This window comes from Aedes albopictus, chromosome 3 (genome assembly GCF_035046485.1).
Source record: "Aedes albopictus strain Foshan chromosome 3, AalbF5, whole genome shotgun sequence".
Taxonomy (NCBI): domain Eukaryota; kingdom Metazoa; phylum Arthropoda; class Insecta; order Diptera; family Culicidae; genus Aedes; species Aedes albopictus.
Window position 1 is genome coordinate 61,062,313 of NC_085138.1, and position 19,323 is coordinate 61,081,635.

A 19,323-nucleotide genomic window follows, 5' to 3' on the forward strand; every position below is an offset into this window, starting at 1 on the left:
TATATAGAGCTATTTAGCACTGAAAAGCTGTTTAATGGCTGTTATAATGCTCAGAACAGTGCTTAGTGGTTACCTGTATTAATACTTCGAGGAATGTCTGGAGAAATTGTTGAGGCTTTCTGGAGGGATTTCTGCAGGAATGCCTGCAGGATTTTTTTTAAGGGAATTTCTGAAAAAAATAATGGATGCATCTTTGGTAGTATTCCTGAAGAAATTCCTGGCCAAATTCCTGGAGAAATTCTTGAAGGAATTCCTGGTAGAGTTTCAGGAAAATTTTCTTTAGAATTTTCTGGTGGAATCCGTGGTGGAATATTGGAGGATCTCTGGCAGATATTCCTAGAGGATTTTCTGGAGCAATCCTTGGATGAATTGCTGGAGGGATTTATGGAGACACCCGTGGTGAAATTCTAGGACGCATCCTGGAGGAATTCCTGAAAGGAATCTGTTTAGATTGCAACAAGGATTCCGATAGATTTTTTTTATCTATGAATTCTGACTCTATGGAATCTTCTTTAATTCCAGCTTCGCTAATTGCCCAAGATTAAAAATCTTTCACACGACAATTATATATATTTTTTGTAACGATTTACTCAAATCGAACGCCAGATTCCTTTTCAGAAACAGTCGTTTCGAATTTACGCGTTATGTCGCAGCCAAAAATCTGGTGGCCCTATCAACAATGGCTGTGCTCGTTGACAGTCCGAGAAATGTCAACAAATTTTTTCAGTCCGTCTCCGCAGTGATGCTTGGTGATGCCACATGCACAGATTTACCAAGAATTACACAGATTTTTTCCCATATTCGCCTACAGATATCTGTGATCACAGATCAAAGATTTTTGCAATAAAAAAGATTTTTAAGATTTTTAAAACAATGACAATAACTTTTGTGAATAAAGCTTTATTGTTATTTCTGGTACTCAAATTTAAATAATAGAAATTAAATTTTCTAGTTGGATGGCCTAGGTCAAGCCTCAGGCGCATTGTTTTCGAGGTTCTTGTGGTTTCTGATGATCTTCAGATGCAACCTGGGAGTGTCTTGGTCATTTTTTTCCGTTTTTTAAACAAATTGTTCAAAAATATTCGATTTTGAAGACATTATCCTATCACAGATTTTTACTAAGATTTTCTGAAATTTCCTACAGATGAAAAAGATTTTTTTGACCAAAATCACAGATGAAAACCGAAAAAAATGTGGCAACACTGCGTCTCCGTCGTCGTCGTGCATTTCAGTTTTGTGTTGTTATCACTCTGCCAGTGAGTCGTCGTCGCGTTTGGCGTTGCGAGCAAAATTTTGTGAAAATTCCCATGAAATAGCGTGCATTTTTGAGGAAAAACTACCGGGCAATCTCCAGCAAAGCACGATGGCCCTCCGCGCACAGTTCGAGAACAATGACGATATTGGCGTGTTTAGTAAATTGACAAATTCCTACTGCTTGGTGGCGATAGGCGGATCGGAAGCCTTCTACAGGTGAGTAATAATGGGGTCGGGGCTTTATCGAGATGTTGCGAAATTACTGTTTGGTGGATCAACTTCTTCTGGTTTCCCCAAATTCAATGAAACATCAAAGAACAATGAATTTAGTGATGTTTTAGAGATAAAAATAAAACAGCATCGATCGCTTTCGAGGTTAGAATTCCCCATGTGCCCGTTTGTTTTGGTTGATGCTCATCTCACACAAGCACAGTAACCACCCGATTTTATAACCCCTGCTAATAAATTTAATTTTTGCAGTGTCTTCGAATCAGAACTTGCCGAGACGATTCCGGTAGTGCACGCCAGTATAGCCGGGTGCCGAATCATTGGCCGTCTTTCGGTGGCAAACAAGAACGGTCTCATCGTACCCGGCAGCACCACAGACGTCGAACTGCAGCACCTACGGAACTCGCTTCCAGACTCGGTCAAAATTCAGCGCGTCGAGGAGCGTCTGTCGGCGCTGGGAAATGTTATCGCTTGCAATGATTATGTCGCATTGGTTCATCCGGATATTGACCGAGAAACGGAGGAAATTGTAGGCGATGTCCTCGGAGTGGAAGTGTACCGACAAACGCTGGCAAACAACGTGCTGGTGGGAGCTTACTCGGTGCTGAGCAATCAGGGTGGCTTGGTCCATCCGAAAACACCTACCTCAGAGCTGGATGAGTTGGCGTCGCTTCTGCAGATTCCACTGGTGGTAAGTAGATAACGTAGACAGAGGTTTTATGCATGTTTATTTGCATCGAGTCTCAATTTGATCTATAAAGAACTTAAATATCCAAACGTTATTTACTAAACTGTAACAGAACCCTAGTATGCATAAAATAACCACAGATCTAACAGGATTCCTCTAAGGAATCCTGTTTTAATGAAATAGAAAGAAATCTTTCAAAGATCAATTTTTAATGAGTCAATATCCTAATCCCAATCCGGCAAAATTCATCTTATAAAAATTGATCAGTAATAATATAAAATGAACTTCTCCCTTTTAAGGCTGGCACAGTCAACCGCGGCTCGGAAGTGCTCGCTGGTGGAGTGGTCGTTAACGATTGGTGCGCTTTCTGCGGCATGAGTACGACTTCCACGGAGCTGTCGGTGGTGGAAAGCGTCTTCAAACTGAACGAAGCCCAACCGGCCGGAGTGACGAACAATTTACGAGCATCTTTGATCGAGGCGTAAGTATTGATAAACTAGTCACATAGGATTTAATCCACTGCTTATGTTAACTAAATTGTGTGTTTGTGCTTTTTAGAATGTCGTAAGGAACACGATCACAATGCATCTAAATTAAAAGGTGGGTAAAATTAAACTTTATTTGTTACTGCAACAGCCAGCAAGGAACGCAAAAATATATATATGGAAAGGCATACAATTCATTATGTGTACAATCTATATCCTACTCCAATGGACGATTCGTTAAAATATACGAATTCCTTATGATTAGTAGAGAGAGACGGTTCTTTAGATGACAAATCCATAAATTGTAACTGTAATGAGAAAACGTACCTATTCAGATAGAAATTGATGCGAAGGGATCAAGCCTAAATTAGGAATTCGAAACAAAAGATTTGCAGTCTGCAGCTACATATTATCAATTCAACTTTTTAGATGTGGGATCAATGCTGGTTTATTAAATTATAATCAATTATTATCACATAGGTGCCAAAGCCGGCCATTGTGGCGGCCATTTTGGGATTCTAACAAGTCTGTCCTTAAGGGTCATAATATTATTCTTCGCTTTTAATTCCGTTCAGTGGTAGCTAACATAAGCATCCGTTTCCGTAGTGTAGCGGTTATCACGTCTGCTTCACACGCAGAAGGTCCCCGGTTCGAACCCGGGCGGAAACATATTTTAAATGTGCGAAATTAATGAAAGCATCTTATTACTTTTCCTACGACGTTGCATTGGTGGATATTTTATTCAACTTCTGTCCATTTCTCTTGTCTGTAGACCACCCGTCCCATAAGCGTTTTGTACATGGTGTACGTGGTGCGTGGGTAAATCCACTGCTTCTTCTGGAGCCCGTAGTAGGCATGACTTCCACTGATGATGCGCCTTCGGATTTCACGACTCACATTGTTGTCAGTAAGGAACCGAGGTAGACGAATTACTCCACCACCTCGAAGGTATACTCGTCTATCGTGACATTACTACCTAGGTCCTAGACAGATCCGGTTAGGCTCCAGAGGCACGTTCTCTTGGAAGCGGGAATGTCCAAAGTCGTCCGCGAAGAAGCACACAATTTGACCGGATTATATATAAATCGCGATTTTGCACACCGTCCACCGTTGCTTTGAGTAGTCTGTCTAGCTTCCCAGCAGTCGATACTGTGCCTGTGTGATAGTGAATCTGCATTGTTATTTGACTAGCATTCAAATGAACGGTCCTGGAACTCCTGGAAGAACTCCTGGAGTAAATGGCTGAAGCAATTCCTGGATGTGTCTGTGAAGGAAGTTTCGAAAGAATATCGAAATTCTTGCGGGAATTTCTGAAGGAAATTGCAGTACTCAAATTATAATTTATGAATTTTGTTGAAGGGTGGATTGTTTTCCACATCAACAAAGAGATCCTAATCATGCACTGTTCAAAAGATCTGTTTCCGCCCGGGATCGAACCGGGGGCCTTCCGCGTGTTAGGCGGATGTGATAACCACTACACCACGGAAACCGCTATGGATTCATGCCACATGGATACCAAGTAGTGGAACTACTTGTCTCATGATCATGATGTATCAAATATCGCATATATGGTCTTCCGGAAAGTTAGGGAGCCTAACACCAGTCCTGCGAGTCAGCTGTAAAACCAACAATCAGCGAAAAGGAAACAAGACAAAACTAACGGGATGGCAACTACCCCAGCGACGAAAAAACACTTGTGACTGGAAACTCGGTACGTGGAATTGTAGATCCTTCTGAAACCCATCGGAAGCACCCGTATACTCGCTAATATACTGAAGGAGTCCTGGAAGATTTTTGATATACAGAAGAAATGCCTGTAGAAGTCTCTGGAAAAAATTTGGGGGAATCGCTGGAGGAATTCCTTGAAGAATCCCTGGAGAAATTCATGGAGGAAGCCTGGCAGAATCTCTACAGGTAATCCTGGAGGAAATATTAGAGAAATCCCTGCAGGAATCCTAGTAGGAATCACTGGAAGAATTCCTTGAGGAATTCCTGGAGGAACCTCATGAAGAATTCCTGAACCAAATTCCAGGAGGGTTTCCTGAGGGAATCCTAGGAGGAAGTACTGAAGAAATCGCAGAAGGAATACCCTGAAAGAATTCTAAGAAGCGTTCATGGTAGAACTCCTGGAGGAATTTCTGAAAAAAAAAACCAGGAGGAATCCCAGAAGCAATCCCAAGAGGAATTCCCAAGGGAATCCCTAGATAGTTCCTGGAGGAGTTCCTGAAATAATTCCAGGACGAATTCCTGAAAGAATTTCAAGAAGAGTTTCTAAAGTTTTTGAAGAATTTTCAAAATAATCCCTGGAGTTGTTCCTAAAAGAATCACAGATGGGATTCCCATGAGGAACCCCGGAAGCAATCCCATGAGGAATTCCTTAGGAAATTCCAGGAGCGCTTTCTTAACAAATTCCTGGGAGAATTTCTGTAGGGATCTCTAAAAAATCTGAAAGGATTCCATGTCTGCAGTAATTTCTGGACAAATTATTGAAAGGATCTTTGGATAGACGCGTAAAGGATGATTTTTATTTGTACAAAATTTTTAAAGAAAAATAATATTTGCATCGGCCTTATTGGAGTAATCTCAAGTGAAATTCTTGAAGTAATATATAGTAAAATCTCTGAAGGAATAACTGCAGAAGTGCAGAATTACCCAACAGAAGCTCTGACAATGAAGATAAATTGTCAGACAAAAGTGGCACAAAACAAGCAACAAAAAAGGTGCGGCGATTACTCTTTATCCCAACTGGTAACAAATAATGACATGTGTTGGCGTTGGCACCGGGGCGCAATCTTCCAATTGGCAGCACGATCGGGGTGTGGTGTTCCTCTTGCGGTGGGACTAGACCAAATACTTACTGAATCCAGCAGCACTCTTGTCCACAGCTATCGCGATGATGAATCGACGATGATCAGGATGACGAAACCCACAATCGTTTCACGGTACCGTTGCGAAGGGATACGGTATTACATTCCGTGCGTGCCAACCAACAGACTAGACGGAACGCGTTACTTTCGAACACCGATACTACTCACTCGGGGTAGGAGGTTCAAGAAGGAAAATAGTTAAAATCGAACGTCCAAATCGTGTGTGATAGGATTTAGGCCTTTCTAGACTCATGCCAACGTTACTCGCATTCGGAACCTTGGCGTACCAGAGTGAGAAATAAATGCCTTCACACTTGAATCTAAATCGAACTGGCCTTTTCTAGACTCATGCCAACGTTCTCGCATTCGGAACCCTAGCTTACCAGAGTGAGAAAAAGTTCGATAGATTCAATGATTTGGGACTCGTCTAAAATCGTGTGTAGAGCACTTAGGCCTTTCTAGACTCATGCCAACGTTACTCGCATTCGGAACCTTGGCGTACCAGAGTGAGAAATAAGTGCCTCTACACTTGGATCAAAATCAAACTGGCCTTTTCTAGACTCATGCCAACGTTACTCGCATTCGGAACCTTGGCTTACCAGAGTGAGAAAAAGTTTGACCGATCCAATGACTTAGACTTCCACGATTCTAAATATCAACACTTTAGAAGGATTGAATTATCCAATCAAGTGATCAGAATAATTTAAGCTTCGCAAGTGCAAGTTCAGGATCAAAGGAATTTGAGTAGCAAAATACTTATCCGGGAGGTATCCAGTGTGGAGTCCAAAAACAAAACTGACTCTCGTCTTTATTGATCTTCCTCTTTTATAGCCGCAGGGCCTACCAAAAATTACACATGATCTTTCCTGAAAGGATGATGAAATAGCGGCTCTCGTTACGATCTACACATTTACACTTTCAGTACGTGTTTTAACATGAATATATGAGCGGCCAGATTTCTAGAATGATCTTTCGCGGGTACATGGTTTTTCGTGTTTTCACAGGAGAAATATTTTCTTCTCCGAAGAGAGAATTTTCCTGAATTTGAGCAATCTCTAGCTACATGATTTGATTGTATTTGTACAGAATTAGATCTACCATTCATATTTTGCACGATCCCGATGCTCAGCTGGCCTAATTTTCAAGATCAAGTTCAATGATGGATTTTGATTACATTTAGAATGCTGCCGATCTGCTAGGCTATTGGTATGGTTTCCATCGGGTGTCGCTTCAGATTGTTTATTTTATCATGCTGCTCAAAGTCAGTCGAGCCCCTCAGCCGCATAGCTTTTGCTTCGTTATGCTGATAAACATTGCCGCTCTGCTCTACGTTTATAATCGCGGGCCCTATTATATTGTGGTAGGTCTTGATTGTTCGAACTTGATTGGGGTTTTATGATGCGGCTCGCTTGGTTAGTTGTAGGAAATGGTTGGAAAGGAATTCGTTCCGAATTGTGTGGATTCAAATGTACTTCACGCTTCGCGTTCGTAACATTCCGGCCCTCGTAAATCTACCGGGGAGATTTACCTAGTATCTTTCGATAAGCGAAGTGATCTTCCAAACATTTCCTTTACAATGTTGATTATGATAAAGTATAGTAATTATTTTTCTTATTACTATTATTGATCTTATTATCTTGAACAACTATATCTTATTAATTGTTGGATACATACTGGCTCTGTATGGCTCTTCTACATTTTCATTTAGTTTAGTGTCGCTTTTCTCTTTGACTGATTCCAGGTCTTTTGTTCTATCGTTTTCCTTGGTGAATTTTTTGGTTTCTTCCATAAATTTCTTGTGAGATAGAAGACTAGTGAGTGAATCCCAGCATGATGCAATTAGCTTCCAACTAAATCCATATATGTCATATAAAATTCTTCCATGAATAAGTGTATCGACGAAGAATTTAATAATACGCACTATTAGGTATAAACCAATAGCAGTAGATGTTAGATTGCCCAGCCAAGTAGTCCAAGATATTAACTTCTTCCAATATTTGCTGAATACATTATCCAATACCTTTTCGGAAATCATAGCTTCAAATTGAAATCCTTGTCTGTTTGGATGCTGTCCAGCCATTATTTTGTACACAACTGCGGAGGCCGCACGTTTTTCCCCTTGCTCATATATCATGTTTCTTTTGTTCTTAAATTGGATTTGGTTGATTTTTCATTAATCGGTTCTATGTTCATCCCATTCACGTCCACTACAGCGATTTTTGTAGTTGGACGAGAATAAACTCCCTTTTTCGTTTGTATCAATGCTGATCTAACCTGACCATCGTCAGCAGTATTAACTTGAATAACTCTACCTTTTAACCAAGATCCAGGTGGCATTTTTTCATCGACAATCAACACAAGGTCGTCAATTTTTATAGGATCGACTTTATTATTCCACTTGTTTCTTTTAATTAATGTAGGAATATATTCCTTTTTGAAACGGTTCCAAAAATATTTCCCATATTCCATTACACTTGACCATTGCTTCTGATTCAAACTCCAATCAAGCGTATCGTAAGGAGGGACATACTCTCCTGCTCTTCCTATTAAAATATGAAATGGTGTCAAAACTTCATCTTCAATATTATCGACTGGTATGTGGGTTAGGGGACGCGAATTTAAAATAAATTCAGCTTGAATCAAGGCAGCTCTTAATTCCTCCACTTTTGGTATCTTGCCATTGTTAGCTTGCAGCATAACATTGAGGGATTTCTTGATAATTCTGATTAACCTTTCCCATGCACCTCCAAAATGTGGGGCAGCTGGAGGATTGAATGTCCATTTTAAATCCAATTTTGCAGCCTCCCCATTATCCATTTTTTTTTCATTGATTTCGTCAATTAACGTTTTAATAATTCTAGCTGCTCCAACAAAGTTTGTTCCGTTGTCACTAAAAATGTGTTTAATCTTGCCTCTGCGATTTTGAAAATTACGGAGACAAACAAAAAATGAATCAGTATCAAGTTTCTCTGCAAGTTCAATATGGACTGCTCTGCTAGACATGCATGTAAATATTACACCCCATCTTTTTTCAACTGATCTTCGAATCATTACTTCCAGTGGACCAAAATAATCCACTCCTGTGTTTGTAAAAGGATAAATGAATGGTTGAGTCCTGAAGTCCGGTAAGGTGGACATCATGGGAGGAGATGGTTTTGCTTTATTTAGTATGCATTTCTGACAATACTTCTTAACTTTTTTCAATAATGATCTACACTTGAGGATCCAATATTTTTGTTGGATGGCAGCAATAACTGCATTGTCGTTATAGTGGAAATATTTTTCGTGATACGTTTTGACTACCAAAAAAGATATATAATGTTCGTATGGGAGTATGATTGGAGTTCTAGCGTTTCTAGACAGACATACTGCCTTTTCTAAACGGCCCTTAGCTGTAAGAACTCCATTTTGATCCAAAAATGGATTGAGCTCACGCAGCCTACTTGATTTATCTATTCCATTACCATTTGTAAGAGACACGACTTCATCGTTAAAACATTCCCACTGAGCCTTTTTAAATAAAATATTTTCTGCTTCAACCATATCCTCATAACAGAGTTTATGCAATGGTTTTCCTTTATTGACAATCCATTTAACGAATTGTTTGAATATGTTAACATGTCTTTTCAATTTCCAAAAGTCAGAAAAATGATCGTCTTTGATGAAAGAATATTTCTCTAACTTATTGTGCAAAGAAACATAATTTCTGATTTCTTCAACTGTTTGTCCAATTTTATTTCTGGATGGCCAATTTCTTTCATTATCACTCAGAAATGATGGACCAGTAAACCACTTTGGATTTTTCTTAACAATCTTGGTTCCTTCATCAGCAGGATTTTGATTTGAGGGAACATATCGCCATTGATCCATGTATGTTGTTTCTAAAATTTCAGCAACGCGATAAGCTACAAACTGTTTATATTTTCTATGCTCACTATTGATCCACGCTAGTACAGTTTGACTATCTGTCCACATTATGATTCTTGATATATTCAAGCGTAACTCTTTTTTAACTGTGTTCATTAAACGGGTACCAAGTACGGCACCTTGTAGTTCTAGACGAGGTATTGAAATTTTCTTTAATGGAGCAACTCGAGATTTTGCTGCTATCAACGTAACCATTGCTCCATTATTAGTTTTATTTCTCAAATAAACTACGGCTGCAAATGCAACTTCTGAAGCATCAACGAATGTATGTAATTCGTAATACTCTGCTGATGGGTGTGTAACACACCTGGGAATTTCAATTTTCGAAACTTGATTCATCATTTGTAGCCACAATTTCCACTGATTAAACGCTCTCTCAGAGATAGGAGTATCCCAGTCAGAAGTTTCTTTATGTAATCTCTGAAGTAAAATTTTTCCATGAATAATAAAATTTGATATGAGCCCTAGTGGATCATAGATGCTCATTACAAACGAAAGCACTTCGCGTTTTGTTGGCATTTGATCTTTTCTTAATATGTTTTCACCCAGTTTATCAAATTTGACTCGATATTGCAAAGAGTCTCTTTTAATATTCCAAAATACTCCGAGTACCTTTTCGGTAATTGAATCTTTATGTTCAAATTGTTTCGTTTCTACTATCTGAACTCTTTCTTTTGGAATGTGATTAATCAATTTATTTTTATTTGAAATAAAATTTCTTATAAAGAATCCACCATACTGATGAATTTTTATTATTTCATTAACCGTTTTAATTGCTTCTTCCATGCTTGAAAAACTGTCTAGATAATCATCCACATAATGTTGGTTGACAATTGCAGTAGATGCAACTGGAAATTGATTTTCAAATAATTTAGCATTATAATTTTTTACTGCTTGGGCACAAGCGGGTGAACAAGTTGAGCCAAATATCATGGATTCCATGACGTAAATATTCGGCTGTGCATCTGTGTTACAATTACGCCAGAGGTATCGTTGAGCATACTGATCTTCCTTTATAATTTTAATCTGCTGAAACATTTCCATAATATCTCCAGATACTGCAATACTGTGTTCTCTAAATCTCAAGAGAACTCCAAAAAGTCCCATCAAATTATCAGGACCAGTCATTAGTTCGGAATTAAATGATATTCCTTGGACTTCTGCCGCTGCATCGAATACAACTCGTGGCTTTGGCGGAACCTTATTCTTGTTAATGACAATGAAATGAGGCAAATAAAATATTCTGGGATTCTCACTCATCAGCTCTGCAGGTGAAAGCTGTCTAGCGTAACCTTTCTCCAAGAAATCTCTAAATTTTTCATTTGCCCAATCTTTTAAATCTGGGTTCTTCATTAGAGACCTTTCTAGTGATTTTAGTCTGTTCAGGGCATTGTTATAGCTTGGAGGAAAACTAGATTTATCATTCTTCCACAAAAGACCTAGTTCATAATGTCCATCCTTATAATTGAGAGTTTGATTAAGAATTTTCTCTGTCCTTTCGTCATCTTTTGATTTAGGGAGCTCCTCAATGATTTTAACTCCAAAATTTTCTAACGAACAAAAGTCTTCTAACATTTTGGAGAGATTTTCTGCTTCCTTTTCTTCTTTAATTGACATTGAAAAATAATCATCTTCCCTACAGATCTTACCAAAAATCAGCCAACCGAGTTTGGTTCTTACTGCCATAGGAGAGTTTTCATCAGCGTGTCTTCTGTCAGTTGTCATCAGGAGGTGGGGATGCTCCAGCCCAATTAATATAGTTGGTTTTGCATCATGATATCCGTCGATATCCAAGTCTGCCAAATACTCGAAACGTTTTTTGATGTGCTTGATCTTCAGTGATTGCTTTGGCAGTTGTAAATCCGGAATTGTTCTAACACCTTTCATGACGTACTGCTTGCCTTTCCCTTGTATTTGGATGTTAACTCGTTTACTCGGAGTTTCTTTTGATAAATTTTGCGTCCAAGTGAGGCATAATGGATCAAATTTTCCATCAAGCCCCAACTGATCTGCGATGGCTTCGTCGATCAAGCTGAGTGATGATCCCGGATCCAGAAATGCAAATGTATTGATGACTTTGTCCTTGTTGCTCAGTTTTACAGGTATTATTTGAAAGTACACATCCTTTTTATATCCATGATGATTATTCCTCTCCGATTTGTATTGTTGAACAGGTTGCTTAGGTTGATGTAATAATCGATGATGCTTGCTTTTACATCCATTCAATTTACATTCCGTCTTTTTGGGGCAAAACCTCAAGTAATGCCCTTTTCCAAGACAAGAGAAACAGAGTTGGTTTTGCGATAATATTTCCTTACGTTGATTAACGTTAGCAGTTTTTAATTTGTTGCATTGCTGAGTTTTATGATTTAAATTGCAAATGTTGCACAAATCGTTGGATTTAGAGTGAACATGTATTCTAGATTTTGCAGGATGTGTCGCTGGCATAACATTTCTAGATGTTCCAGATGTGGGTAACAATAATCGAAGTGTCGATGCATGTGGTTTCAACCATTTGCTCAGATCAATCAGTGTAGGTTGAGATTGATTACGCTGCACCACTTCTGTCCAACTAATTTGCAAATTAAATGGTAACTTTTTCGTGATATCTTCAATTAGGCGATGGTCACGTAAAAAGTCTATTTTCTTCAACGATTCCATGTTTGTTACAAGATTGTCCAGAGCGTCCGATAACTCAACCGGGTTTACTCGTATTTGGTGAAGTACTTTCATCAAGTCGCTTAACAGTTGCTTATAAACAGTTTCAGGTCTTCCGAAAGTTTCTTCAAGTCGTTTAATGATTTGCGGGACATTCGCTGCGCTTATCATCAAATTTGCAACGCATTTTGCTGCAGATCCACTCAACGCTTGTTCCAATCGGTTTAAATTTTCCAAATTAGTGAATGCTCCTTCTATTGTAGTATCATCATAAATATTTTTAAATTTTGGCCAATCACGTGGAGCTCCATTGAAGGCTGGAAGTTTAATTAGGCCTTGTCTTTTCAAATATGGTGTTGCATCATTGTTTCTTGCTAACGCATTACTTATCGATTGATTTATATGCTCTGACAGATTTTGTTTTTGTAGCTTGTCGAGCAAGTCATTGCGTTCAATTTCCAATTGTGTGCATTTTACGCATAAAAACTTTTCTTGTTTAGTCGGTTTATGATCCAGTTTTGCACACGTTAAGTGAAACCAGCGGTCACACTCATCGCAACATACCATATCACACACTGTATCATCCTCATTACAAAGACGGCAATGGCCGTTCTTGTTCAATACGAACCTTGTAGACATGTTTGCTGATTCCCAGGTTAGCTTCGGGATTTCCTTGAGTTCACTCAAGCCTCGTTGCATAAAAGTCGCCGTCCAAGACTGTCTGCACAGTGCTGTATCTCGTACCACCAAAACCTTGTGAATGTCAGTTCACTTTCACTATTTTTTCACGACTGTTCAGTTCAATATTGCCTTCCCTAAAAGGGCGCTAGTCACTATGGCACGACTAGACCAATTTGTGAATGTAAATTCACTTATATTCTTCACGATATCGTTGAGTTCAATGTTGCCTTTCCCGAAGGGAGCTAGTCACTATGGCACGACTAGACCAAACATCTACTGTCAGTTCACTTCTAATTGCCTTCCCAAAAAGGGCGCTAGTCACTATGGCACGACTAGACCGATTTGTGAATGTCTGTTCACTTATATTCTTCACGATATCGAGTTCAATGATGCCTTCCCAAAAAAGGGCGCTAGTCACTATGGCACGACTAGACCAACTAGACCTGTTCAGGTCAGTCACATAAAAACAATCGTGATTTATTTTTCTTCTTTATTCTGGATTGCTGGGTATTCGTATTCCTTTTCACTTGGTTATCGTGAATTGGGTTCTTCTTGTTCCTTTGCACACCTGTCTCACTTGTATCGCGAGTTTCCTTGCCTGTATAGGCTTATTTGCCACTATCCGTGAATGCCAGTTCACAGTTTGGATCCGATAGAATTGTAACCGTATAATTTGTGACTATGCATAACACTCAGACTGCACTCTTGGCGACAGTAAACCACGTTACAACTCGAAAAAACACTATTTTTGATTATTCGTTTTCAGTGATTATTCAGTTCACTTTAATTTGCCTTCCCGAAAAGGGCGCTAGTCACTATGGCACGACTAGACCAGTTTGTGAATGTCAGTTCACAGTTCGGATCCTATAGAATTGTAACCGTATAACTTGTGACTATGCACAACACTCAGACTGCACTCTTGGCGACAGTAAACCACGTTACAACTCGAAAAACACTATTCGTTGGCATTGATTTCTACCCACTTTGCAACCAGTTAATTCACTATGCTTAACGTTGACAGTCTTCCACAATTTTTATTGTGGATTTCAAATTCACTTTCCGGCACTATTTTTTTTTTTTTGCAAACATAATCCATAAGTACTCTTTTTCTTCAGTACTTGTCACTGTTCACGACAAGGTTCACGACGGTTTGATGATATTCAGTGTTCAATATTCTTCACTGTTTCACACTAGACTCGGTGTCGATTTCCACTTTTCAGCGCGCTCCTGGAGTTCGATTTTCCTTCCTCTCTGGCAGGCCACCAAAATGTTGGTGGCAGTAGCTCATCCTCTCTGGAGCCACCAAGATGTTGGTGGCAGTAGCTCCTCCTCTCTGGAGCCACCAAATTGTTGGCGTTGGCACCGGGGCGCAATCTTCCAATTGGCAGCACGATCGGGGTGTGGTGTTCCTCTTGCGGTGGGACTAGACCAAATACTTACTGAATCCAGCAGCACTCTTGTCCACAGCTATCGCGATGATGAATCGACGATGATCAGGATGACGAAACCCACAATCGTTTCACGGTACCGTTGCGAAGGGATACGGTATTACATTCCGTGCGTGCCAACCAACAGACTAGACGGAACGCGTTACTTTCGAACACCGATACTACTCACTCGGGGTAGGAGGTTCAAGAAGGAAAATAGTTAAAATCGAACGTCCAAATCGTGTGTGATAGGATTTAGGCCTTTCTAGACTCATGCCAACGTTACTCGCATTCGGAACCTTGGCGTACCAGAGTGAGAAATAAATGCCTTCACACTTGAATCTAAATCGAACTGGCCTTTTCTAGACTCATGCCAACGTTCTCGCATTCGGAACCCTAGCTTACCAGAGTGAGAAAAAGTTCGATAGATTCAATGATTTGGGACTCGTCTAAAATCGTGTGTAGAGCACTTAGGCCTTTCTAGACTCATGCCAACGTTACTCGCATTCGGAACCTTGGCGTACCAGAGTGAGAAATAAGTGCCTCTACACTTGGATCAAAATCAAACTGGCCTTTTCTAGACTCATGCCAACGTTACTCGCATTCGGAACCTTGGCTTACCAGAGTGAGAAAAAGTTTGACCGATCCAATGACTTAGACTTCCACGATTCTAAATATCAACACTTTAGAAGGATTGAATTATCCAATCAAGTGATCAGAATAATTTAAGCTTCGCAAGTGCAAGTTCAGGATCAAAGGAATTTGAGTAGCAAAATACTTATCCGGGAGGTATCCAGTGTGGAGTCCAAAAACAAAACTGACTCTCGTCTTTATTGATCTTCCTCTTTTATAGCCGCAGGGCCTACCAAAAATTACACATGATCTTTCCTGAAAGGATGATGAAATAGCGGCTCTCGTTACGATCTACACATTTACACTTTCAGTACGTGTTTTAACATGAATATATGAGCGGCCAGATTTCTAGAATGATCTTTCGCGGGTACATGGTTTTTCGTGTTTTCACAGGAGAAATATTTTCTTCTCCGAAGAGAGAATTTTCCTGAATTTGAGCAATCTCTAGCTACATGATTTGATTGTATTTGTACAGAATTAGATCTACCATTCATATTTTGCACGATCCCGATGCTCAGCTGGCCTAATTTTCAAGATCAAGTTCAATGATGGATTTTGATTACATTTAGAATGCTGCCGATCTGCTAGGCTATTGGTATGGTTTCCATCGGGTGTCGCTTCAGATTGTTTATTTTATCATGCTGCTCAAAGTCAGTCGAGCCCCTCAGCCGCATAGCTTTTGCTTCGTTATGCTGATAAACATTGCCGCTCTGCTCTACGTTTATAATCGCGGGCCCTATTATATTGTGGTAGGTCTTGATTGTTCGAACTTGATTGGGGTTTTATGATGCGGCTCGCTTGGTTAGTTGTAGGAAATGGTTGGAAAGGAATTCGTTCCGAATTGTGTGGATTCAAATGTACTTCACGCTTCGCGTTCGTAACAACATGTTCTCGAACATTTTTGTTGCAGACAAAACGGAAGCTGAATTTATTGTGTAGTTTTCAACTCGTGAATAATTTATTATCACTAACCCAAAATCGAAACTGTTTGATTATAGATGTTCAGCGGCGTTGCAATGTTACCGACTCGAAGTAACCGCTGAAAAATCACGATGCAAGGCTTAAAAATCTCTAAACTAGTGGTGCACGATCTTTATCCTATTCTGTTCAAGTTGGGACACACTTATGTCGCATCTGGGTGGATTGTCGCAACAAATGCAGGTTGCGACATTATCATGATTGTTGCGCGATGGATAAATTTTGATTCAGTGAGCTCTGGTGAATCCAGAGGATCTTTGGGTGTTCTGACGACTTTCACTTGTAAAGTTTTAGTGAAACTGGCAGCATTGTCGAGAAGTTAGCTACGGACATTTTGTAAAATTTTAGATCGTTTTATTGTATATAAGACAGCAGTGAGTAATTCTCGCTGAGACCGGCCCACTATTTACACCTTGTCTTCAAAAATGCTTAAGGTGGCAATTTTCTGAAAGTCCTTGCCAAAAAAGTAAGGAAAATGTATTTGGTTACTCAAATTGATGGACCTCCCGGTAGTTAGACCCACAACAGTTTTTGCGGCCACTCCATTTTGGTCAAATATTGACTCATTTGAACTGTTTAACTCGAAAGATTCTTCTAAAACTCCCTCAAAATAAATCGTTGTTGAAAAGAGGAAAGATAGAGCTACTATTTACAGTTATATAAAGTTGGGTCGGCCATATTGATATTGGCGCTGAACTCTCCAAGCGTCCAATTCCTCTTTCTGGGCTACCTGTGCGTTTGAGGCAATCATGATCTTCAGATTTCAGAAGCATTACAGGGGCGTTTTCGAGGGTTTCGGAGGGTCTCAGGTGCGTTATATGGGGTCCGAGGTTATTTTATGGGGATTTTGAAGGAATTTAAGCAAGGTTCAAATGATTTTCGGTGGATTTCAGAGGCGTTACTGGGACGTTTTCGATGATTTCGGAGGGTCTCATGTGCGTTAGGGTTTAACCCATTCGAACCGGAGCGTTCAATATGACCACGACGATGAAGCCAAGCATGAGAAACGTGTTCGAAGTCAGCGAGATTTCGGCAGCGGCACGGTAAAGGCTGGGTATGCTGCGCAATTCAGATCCCATTGTGATCCACTAGCCTCTGCCCAGCAACTCCTATCCCTACCTCCACGCGGTACCGGCCGGAAACTATGAGCAACCTTAGGGAAGATCGGGTAACCAACCCCGGTGGGACCTTTGGTCGTAGGCTGACAGGGAAGGGGGGGTTTGCTTCGGCAAACCTGAGCGTCTGTTCTCCAGGAGGAGCGGCTCACAACAGCGTCTGATCCCCATGTTAGGGGCGGCTGATCTACGTCCGAGTGCCAGGGAAGGACTCTAAGCTCAACTGTGCACTATGGTCCTCCGGAAAGTAGGGGGTTGGTGTCAGGCCCTACGAGCCAGCCGTAAAAACCCATTGTAACGGAAAATCAGCAACAGAATAATACGAACCGAGACCAACGGCAACGACCCCAGCGAACAAAAAGGACTTGCGATTGGAAACTCGGTACGTGGAACTGCCGATCTCTCAACTTCATTGGGAGCACCCGCATACTCGCCGATCTACTGAAGGACCGCGGGTTCGGCATCGTAGCGCTGCAGGAGGTGTGTTGGACAGGATCCATGGTGCGAACGTTTAGAGGTAATCATACCATCTACCAGAGCTGCGGCAACACACGCGAGCTGGGAACAGCTTTCATCGTGATGGGTGATATGCAGAGGCGCGTGATCGGTTGGTGGCCGATCGACGAAAGAATGTGCAGGTTGAGGATCAAGGGCCGATTCTTCAACTTCAGCATAATAAACGTGCACAGCCCACACTCCGGAAGTACTGATGATGACAAGGACGCATTTTACGCGCAGCTCGAACGCGAGTACGACCGCTGCCCAAGCCACGACGTCAAGATCATCATAGGAGATTTGAACGCTCAGGTAGGCCAGGAGGAGGAATTCAGACCGACGATTGGCAAGTTTAGCGCCCACCAGCAAACGAACGAAAACGGCCTACGACTCATTGATTTCGCCGCCTCCAAAAATATGGCCATACGTAGCACCTTTTTCCAACACAGCCTCCCTTATCGTTACACCTGGAGATCACCACAGCAGACGGAATCTCAAATCGACCACGTTCTGATTGACGGACGGCACTTCTCCGACATTATCGACGTCAGGACCTATCGTGGCGCCAACATCGACTCCGACCACTATCTGGTGATGGTCAAACTGCGCCCAAAACTCTCCGTCATCAACAATGTACGGTACCGGCGACCGCCACGGTACAACCTAGAGCGACTGAAGCAACCGGATGTCGCCTCAGCATACGCGCAGAATCTCGAAGCCGCGTTGCCAGACGAGGGCGAGCTCGATGAGGCCCCTCTAGAGGACTGCTGGAGTACAGTGAAAGCAGCCATCAACGACGCAGCCGAGAGCACCATCGGGTACGTGGAACGGAATCGACGAAACGAATGGTTCGACGAAGAGTGCAGAACGGTTTTGGAGGAGAAGAACGCAGCGAGGGCGGTAATGCTGCAGCAAGGGACTCGACAGAACGTGGAACGTTACAAACAGAAGCGGAAACAGCAGACCCGCCTCTTTCGGGAGAAAAAGCGCCGCCTGGAAGAAGCGGAGTGTGAAGAAATGGAACTGCTGTGCCGTTCCCAAGAAACACGGAAGTTCTATCAGAAACTCAACGCATCCCGCAACGGCTTCGTGCCGCGAGCCGAAATATGCAGGGATAAAGACGGAGGCCTCTTGACGGACGGACGTGAGGTGATCGAAAGGTGGAAGCAGCACTTCGATCAGCACCTGAACGGCGTGGAGAACGTAGGCACGGGAGCCCACGGCAACGGAAGGAACGACGACGCCAGTGCAGCGGAGGACGGAAATGAACCAACTCCCACGCTGAGGGAAGTTAAGGATGCCATTCACCAGCTCAAAACCAACAAAGCAGCTGGTAAGGATGGTATCGCAGCTGAACTCATCAAGATGGGCCCAGAAAAGTTGGCCACCTGTCTGCATCGGCTGATAGTCAGGATCTGGGAAACCGAACAGCTACCGGAGGAGTGGAAGGAAGGGGTAATCTGCCCCATTCACAAGAAAGGCGACCATTTGGAATGTGAGAACTTCAGGGCGATCACTATTTTGAATGCTGCCTACAAAGCGCTATCCCAGATCATCTTCCGTCGTCTGTCACCTAAAACAAATGAGTTCGTGGGAAGTTATCAAGCCGGCTTCATCGACGGCCGGTCGACAACGGACCAGATCTTTACCGTACGGCAAATCCTCCAGAAATGCCGTGAATACCAGGTCCCAACGCACCACCTGTTCATCGACTTCAAAGCGGCATACGATAGTATCGACCGCGCAGAGCTATGGAGAATCATGGACGAAAACGGCTTTCCTGGGAAGCTGACTAGACTGATTAAAGCAACGATGGACGGTGTGCAAAACTGCGTAAGGGTTTCGGGTGAACTATCCAGTTCATTCGTATCTCGCCGGGGACTGCGA

General features: G+C 41.6%; 1 protein-coding gene and 2 non-coding genes across 3 annotated transcripts; 2 read left to right on the plus strand and 1 right to left on the minus strand.

Annotated features, from left to right (window-relative positions):
• Nucleotides 1-1,215: 1,215 nt before the first annotated feature.
• Nucleotides 1,216-2,919, plus strand: LOC134289441 (eukaryotic translation initiation factor 6). Its single transcript, XM_062855255.1, has 4 exons — nucleotides 1,216-1,470; nucleotides 1,735-2,173; nucleotides 2,470-2,651; nucleotides 2,729-2,919. Exons 1-4 carry the CDS (start codon nucleotides 1,364-1,366, stop codon nucleotides 2,736-2,738), a joined length of 738 nt encoding a protein of 245 aa, XP_062711239.1. The 5' UTR covers nucleotides 1,216-1,363; the 3' UTR covers nucleotides 2,739-2,919.
• Nucleotides 2,920-3,251: 332 nt separating this feature from the next.
• On the plus strand, nucleotides 3,252-3,324 carry Trnav-cac (transfer RNA valine (anticodon CAC)). The gene has a single exon. It is a non-coding gene; the product is annotated as a tRNA-Val (tRNA).
• Nucleotides 3,325-4,071: 747 nt separating this feature from the next.
• Nucleotides 4,072-4,144, minus strand: Trnav-aac (transfer RNA valine (anticodon AAC)). Its single transcript has one exon. It is a non-coding gene; the product is annotated as a tRNA-Val (tRNA).
• Between the last annotated feature and the right edge of the window lie 15,179 nt (nucleotides 4,145-19,323).

Bases quoted from the DNA above. Each gene is read 5' to 3' on its own strand.
- LOC134289441 (XM_062855255.1), top strand. From the start codon at position 1,364: ATGGCCCTCCGCGCACAGTTCGAGAACAATGACGATATTGGCGTGTTT. The intron at 1,471-1,734 runs GTGAGTAATAAT...TAATTTTTGCAG, and splicing joins GGATCGGAAGCCTTCTACAG to TGTCTTCGAATCAGAACTTG. The intron at 2,174-2,469 runs GTAAGTAGATAA...CTCCCTTTTAAG, and splicing joins TTCTGCAGATTCCACTGGTG to GCTGGCACAGTCAACCGCGG.